Source organism: Eimeria mitis, genomic scaffold, assembly GCF_000499745.2.
Source record: "Eimeria mitis Houghton genomic scaffold, Emh_scaff96, whole genome shotgun sequence".
Lineage (NCBI taxonomy): Eukaryota > Apicomplexa > Conoidasida > Eucoccidiorida > Eimeriidae > Eimeria > Eimeria mitis.
In genome coordinates this window covers 32,693-38,928 of record NW_013577087.1, presented here as the reverse complement: position 1 = coordinate 38,928, position 6,236 = coordinate 32,693, and the positions used below count along the sequence as shown (strand labels likewise).

Here is a 6,236-nt window from a genome sequence, read left to right as displayed (position 1 = left end):
GCGCTGCAGTGTATGCATATATAGACCTCAGCGGCTCGCGTAGACCACCACCAGGCTGGGCCGATACGGCGGGTCCCCGCGTTGAAACTTTTTTTGTATTTTGTTTTTAATTTTATGAAATATTATTTGTTTTTTTAATTTTAATAATTTCGAGAATACAATTTGACTTGTGTGTTTTTGCATGAGAGTTGCAGTGATCTGCGTCACACAAACTACGGTGATGTCCGTCCGCCCGACCGCCTGTGCTTCGCTGCTGCCTTCGTTGGCTGCCTTTGGTTGTGTTTTATATCGTTTTAATATTTTATTTATTTATTGAATCGTATATAACTTGTATTGAACCACTGGTTCTTTGAAAAATAAACCTGAAAGATGCTGCAGGCAAACAAGGCACACGTGATCGCCGGGTTCACCCGGCAGAATATAAACCTGAGGCAGATGGAGCTGCAGTATTGGATGGATGTGCTGAAGAAGTTCGCGACGCTGGCTTCGTTTCTGGGGGGTTTTGCGTCTACAGTTATGCAGCTGCAGAGGGGCATAGTGGAGGGCCCCGTGTTATTTCAGCTNTGGGGGGTTTTGCGTCTACAGTTATGCAGCTGCAGAGGGGCATAGTGGAGGGCCCCGTGTTATTTCAGCTCATCTTCTCTCTCGCCGCTGTAGGAGCCTTTGCCCTCAACTTCATCGTTGTAGCAATCTGCACCACATGCATCATCTGGGGACCCGGAAAGGCCCTCACTGGACAGGGAGAACACTCATACAAAGTGGTACGTTCGACGGAGAAAGCAGCAAGCTGGCGTACACATAAACAGACGGACAGAGAGACAGACACACAGACACCGAGTTTCAGTTAGCTTACATCTGCAAACAAGGAAGAGGAAATGAAATAGATACCAAAATCCTGCAATGGTAGAACAGGAGACAGAGGAAAAACACAGAGACAACTGAACAACCACAAAGAGCACGCAGAGAGAGAAACGACTGAAACAACCCGCCAGAGATTATATCGTCTTTATGTTTTTCGTTGTTTTTGTTTGTTTATTTCAGGTGATCAGGGTGATGGAGAAGGCGTATAATCGCGCTGTTGTATGTTTCCGTATGGGTACTCTTTGTTATTTGTTGGGTACGGTGTTTGCTTCTTTTTGTTTATTTTCTCCTTTTGGGGGTTTACTGGTTTCTGCTGTTTTATGTTTGTTGCTGTATTGTCTGTTGCAACACCTGAAAGCACTGAAACTGAAATTTGTGCCCAAAAAGTTCAACTCGGGCGAACTCAAAGGAAACCCAATAAAAAATATTGCACAGCTGATGACGAACGACAGCGACCCGGGTCTTTCAGGCAATACAATAGATCCTGACTTTTGTGCTAAGATTTAATTTGGGTTTATTTATTTTTATTTAATCACAATGGTGGCTTTTTATTGTAATACTTATTTATAGTGGAAATAGTGTGCATTTCAGATTATTTCGGGGTGCTTCGTCTTTCTGTTGCTTTCTGATCATGCCCATCAGGGGGAGGGGCACTTGCGTTCGTTCTTCACAATCTATTGTTTTGCTTAATGCAAATAAATACTATATTAAACCACGAGGCAGGCAGCCCCAGGTGTACAGACAGCCGGGGTGTTTGAACGGCCTTGTCTCTGGTCTGGTATCTTTCATTTGCTGCAATATATTGCGTTTTGTCTTTTTGCATTACTGGGGCTCATCGAGCACCGTGGGGAAACAGACAGAGAGTCTCTGTTGCTCAGGTGTACTGACACCTCGGATATCGAGCACCGGAAGAACGAACGAAACACACTTTTAATTCGTTTCATTATGCTTATCTTTTTGCACGCTAAAGTGAACGCAGAAGTAGAAGGCTGCACCGCCAGTGACAGCAGCAAAGCCGACAGCAACACAACAAAGCAACGAGCTGGGCCTGCGCCCCGTGGGGGCGTCCCCAACCCGTTCAAAGGACAGCACAGAAAGCCGTATAAACCGTAGAAAAGAATAATTTAGAAGCCGTAAATAAACGCAGCTCCGGCAGCGCAAGAAAAAAAGGAAGCTCTTCGCACTCAAAAATGTATGCTATACAGATAGTACACAAAGATATAAAGAAATGTAAAGAGGGTGTACTGGAACATAGTTGCTGTCTCGGCTCAGTACTCCTCAAGTTTGTTAGTGCGTCTGAATCGACTGAAGTTTTTGGAATATATTGCACTTATATGTTCAAGGGTACTTTGTATTCTGCTTCGAAGGGAGAGAGCGGGAAAGGGAGGCAGAGCCACGGGAGTCTACAGTGAGCAGCCGCACGACACACCTAGGCGCCCGTTTCGGCCGCAAATTCCTTGAAATTCTGTGATAAAATGCAGTTCATGCCCTTTACATTAACCTAGCTTTGATGTGTGTGAATATTTCAATTAAAATATCAGAGTGAAGGCGAGAAACGCGGCATCACGCTGCGGTGACCTCTTCGCTGCTACACGCTGGGCCTTCGGCCGCGCCCCAAGGGNAGAAACGCGGCATCACGCTGCGGTGACCTCTTCGCTGCTACACGCTGGGCCTTCGGCCGCGCCCCAAGGGACTGCAGACCCTGCGCCGTATTGTTATTTATTGCATTTTAAATAATTAATAAATACAGAAAACAATGATTAGCAACTGGGAAAATAAATTTGAAATAACGTAAAACAAGAAAACACCCAGTGATGCTGCTGCTGCTCTTGCCTGTGCTGCGGCTGCTGAGGTCACTGCTCTGTCGGGCTGGGCCTCGAGAGGCCCTGCTGCCACATGCAGCCGATTTGCGTCTCGTGTGGTTAATAAAGTCCCTCATTAACTATTCCTTTGCAAAATATATTTAATTCTTCTTTCTGTGTTGTGTCTGACTGAACAAAATGAATTTCTTTGAGACGAGTTATCACCACTTCCATGGCCCCGGCAGCAGCCTCTTGGCCTCGCGGCCCTCAGAGCCCAAGTCAACGTTCTGTACACCGTCGACTGTGCTTAGCCCCCTTTGGGGGTTCTCTAATCATCCTCCCCCAGGCGTCCCGGGCCCCAAGTACCTCAGTGAAGACAAGGCAGCAGCAGCAGAAGCAGAAGCAACACCGGCAGCAGCAGCAGCAACTGCAGCAACAGGGTCTACTGGCAAGCCCGTCCCTCCTACGACATACGGGGAGGCGTTTCAGAGCCGCCAAAGGGTCATCCCTATTCTGTACTATGACATTCAAGGACAGGAATACAAACAACATCTACAAACACTAACACAAGCAGACAACAGCCAACCCGCCGAACCACAAATCACCCGGCTGAGCCCTCTCTACAAGCCAGAACCCAACACCAGCTTGGGAGTTACTATGCTGCGCGGAGCAGCAGCAGCAGCGGCAACTCTGACAACACCTGCATCAGCAGCAACAGCAGCGGTGGCAGCTAGGTCTCACCCAGGTGTATATACAACCGAGGTGAATCCACTCTTCGATGCTAGCTTGGCACGCGATCGCAGATACCGCCCGTTGTCNTATATACAACCGAGGTGAATCCACTCTTCGATGCTAGCTTGGCACGCGATCGCAGATACCGCCCGTTGTCCACAGCGGCAGACGAGTCAAGCAGCTGCAAGAGCCGCCCTGCAGCGACAACATCAGCAGCAGCATCAGAAAAAATAGCAGAGTCGTTTGCTGCTTCACTTTCAGCTAGGAGAGAGAACAGCAACAGCACCTCCATCGACACACAAAGGCCAGCTGGCATTCTTCCTCTCGCCGAAAGCCTGCGGGTATTCCCCCCCAAACGCTCTGCCTATCAACGCCTGGTTAACAATTCAGATGTTGCAAATATCTAAACTTCTATATAATCATAAACTTTAATTTAATTATACACTTCAGTTTAATTATAAACCTTATCTGGATACTCCTGCATCCTCTCCTGGCAGCGCATCGCCTTGTGGTCGCTTGAAAGCCCCAGCCACGCCTCTGTATGCACTAGGCTGGTACTGGCGCTGCTAGCGCTGCTGCTTTTGCTGCAGCAAAAGCAGCAGCTGCAGGACAGGAACAGCAGCAGCAGCAGCAGAACGTAAACAGCAGCAGCAGCAGAAAATAAGGAGCAACAACAGCACGAGCAACGACGGCGATTTCAGCTTTGTCTATTTCACTTGAACTGCATAATTAGAGCGAACTTTTTTATTTATTTCAAACTTTCAGTTTTTGCTTTCTCTACGGCGGAAACTTGCTGCGTGTGCTCTTGTTGTTGAACATGAAAGCCCTATAACAAAAATAACATCAACCACAACAATTGTATTAATAGTAATAATAATAGTAAAAACAATAAAATTAGTAATAATAATATTATTATTAACGATTGAAATAGGGTTTCGCTGTCTCGTTGCTTTCGTTTGCCTGCCGCCGGCCGTTGCAAATTAATTTCAGAACGAAAAGCAGCAGCTATTCGGTGAAGTTCAAATATTCTTCGTTTGTTAAGAAAAAGAAAAAAAACGATAAAAACAAATAAAAGATATAACAGAAAAACTATAAAAATATAAAACGAAACGATAAAAACAAATAAAAGAGATAACAGAAAAACAATAAAAATATAAAACGAAACATGAAATCATTAGAATAAATGCAGCTCAGTAAGACACAACAATACTGAAGGCAAACGCAAACACCAAGGGACAAAACAGCGAAAAACAAACAAACATAAAACAATGAACACGCATACAATTAGTAAAAACAAATACAACCAATAACAACAAATAAAACACAATAAAAGCAAATGCACAGCAATAAAACAAACATGAAATAGAGAAAAACACACATTGCAAACCAACACACATTGCAGATGTTGGTATACACATCTATAATATCAATTAAATTCATTTCTTTTCAGTTTAAATGAGCAAATGTGAATTAAATTCATTTATTACCAATTTATATCAACGAGAATACGAACTGATTCCGTCCCATTCTTTGATTTAAATAAGTGAAGCGTAAAAACAAGAAGGTGAATTAGCTTTGTAGCTACGCATTTCAGATTATCAGCGGAATATAAAGTAATTATTTTATTCCTACAAAAATATATTAATGAAGACGACAACGTTTGCAAACAGCAAAAAGATGCAGTTCTTATAGTGCAGACCGAGAACGGTTCGATTCAGGTGTACGTAGAACAAAGTGCCACTTGTAGACGCTAGGCTCCGTCGCTCACTAGTGAGAAATATATAGACAAAATAAACAGAAAACTGCTTGCCAGACGCAGGGAACACCGCGACGGTGACAGGCGAGGAGGACTGCAGGGAAAGCTAGCACTTGAATGCCAATGCCGAGATAAAAGGAAATAGAAAATCAGGCAAAGAAAGTCAAGAACACTAAGAAAATGCACTGCAAAAAAAATCCTGAAGTCTAAAGCCTAAACCCAAACGTCTCAGGCCGTCTCAACTGCTCTCTCTTTAGTGGGCAGTTGAATACGTAGTTGATGGTGAAAACGAACAGAAATAAACATGTGTCTAGATATATTTGTGTGTTCGTGCTGAGAGTATTCAGCGGCAGTTGATGTGTATCCCCGCTCGGTCACTTGAACTGGCTAGTACACGAAAACAAACTCATGAAATAGCAGCAGCCAATAGAAAGCAGCTGCAGTTACCGCAGTTGAATGCCGAACACAAAGAGAAACGCAGACGCAAGGCCTGGTATAAAAGAAACAGAAAACCGAAACGAAGGCTTTGGTGTGTTCCCACATAGCATAAGCAGGGGTACAAGCTCTTGCGAGCAGCTTGGCTACTGGGGCCCAAGCAAGCGGCCTACTAACAACTGCATTCAGTGTCACTATGCGTAGCAGAAAGGGGCTGGGGTGACCTTGCATTTGGGGTCACCGAGCAGCAGTCGCTGCAGCAAGCGTTGCAGGCCGTGCAGACCCCTTGGGGCCGCAGGAGCCTCACGCCCGTGGGCAGCTGCGTCTCGGCCGCCGCGACAGTGGAGAGAAAGTTAGAGCTGGTTTGTAGGGGCTCTCAACTCTGAAGCGTTGATACTTCTAGAGAAGAATAGAGGCAATAGAAAGCCGAAATATGAATGCAAGCGGAAAGAAAGCTGGCGACCCCAGTGCATCCCCGATGACGCCGCCGTCCGCGGAGCAGGTCCCCATGAACATCTGCGTCATCTCTTTAACTTAGCGGGGGAAACCAAAGGCGTGAGCAAGCACTGACCAGCATAAGTTTAGGCCGCATACAACCGCTTGTTAGCAACTACCCCATCAAGTGTATGTAGAGGCCCATATGTTTGTAT

General features: G+C 45.4%; 1 protein-coding gene across 1 annotated transcript; it reads left to right on the top strand.

Moving 5' to 3' along the window:
- Window positions 1-2,861: 2,861 nt before the first annotated feature.
- Window positions 2,862-3,802, top strand: EMH_0073900 (uncharacterized protein; the record flags this gene model as incomplete). The annotated part of the gene is made up of 2 exons (XM_013502579.1): window positions 2,862-3,408; window positions 3,657-3,802. 2 exons carry the CDS (start codon window positions 2,862-2,864, stop codon window positions 3,800-3,802), a joined length of 693 nt encoding a protein of 230 aa, XP_013358033.1.
- Between the last annotated feature and the right edge of the window lie 2,434 nt (window positions 3,803-6,236).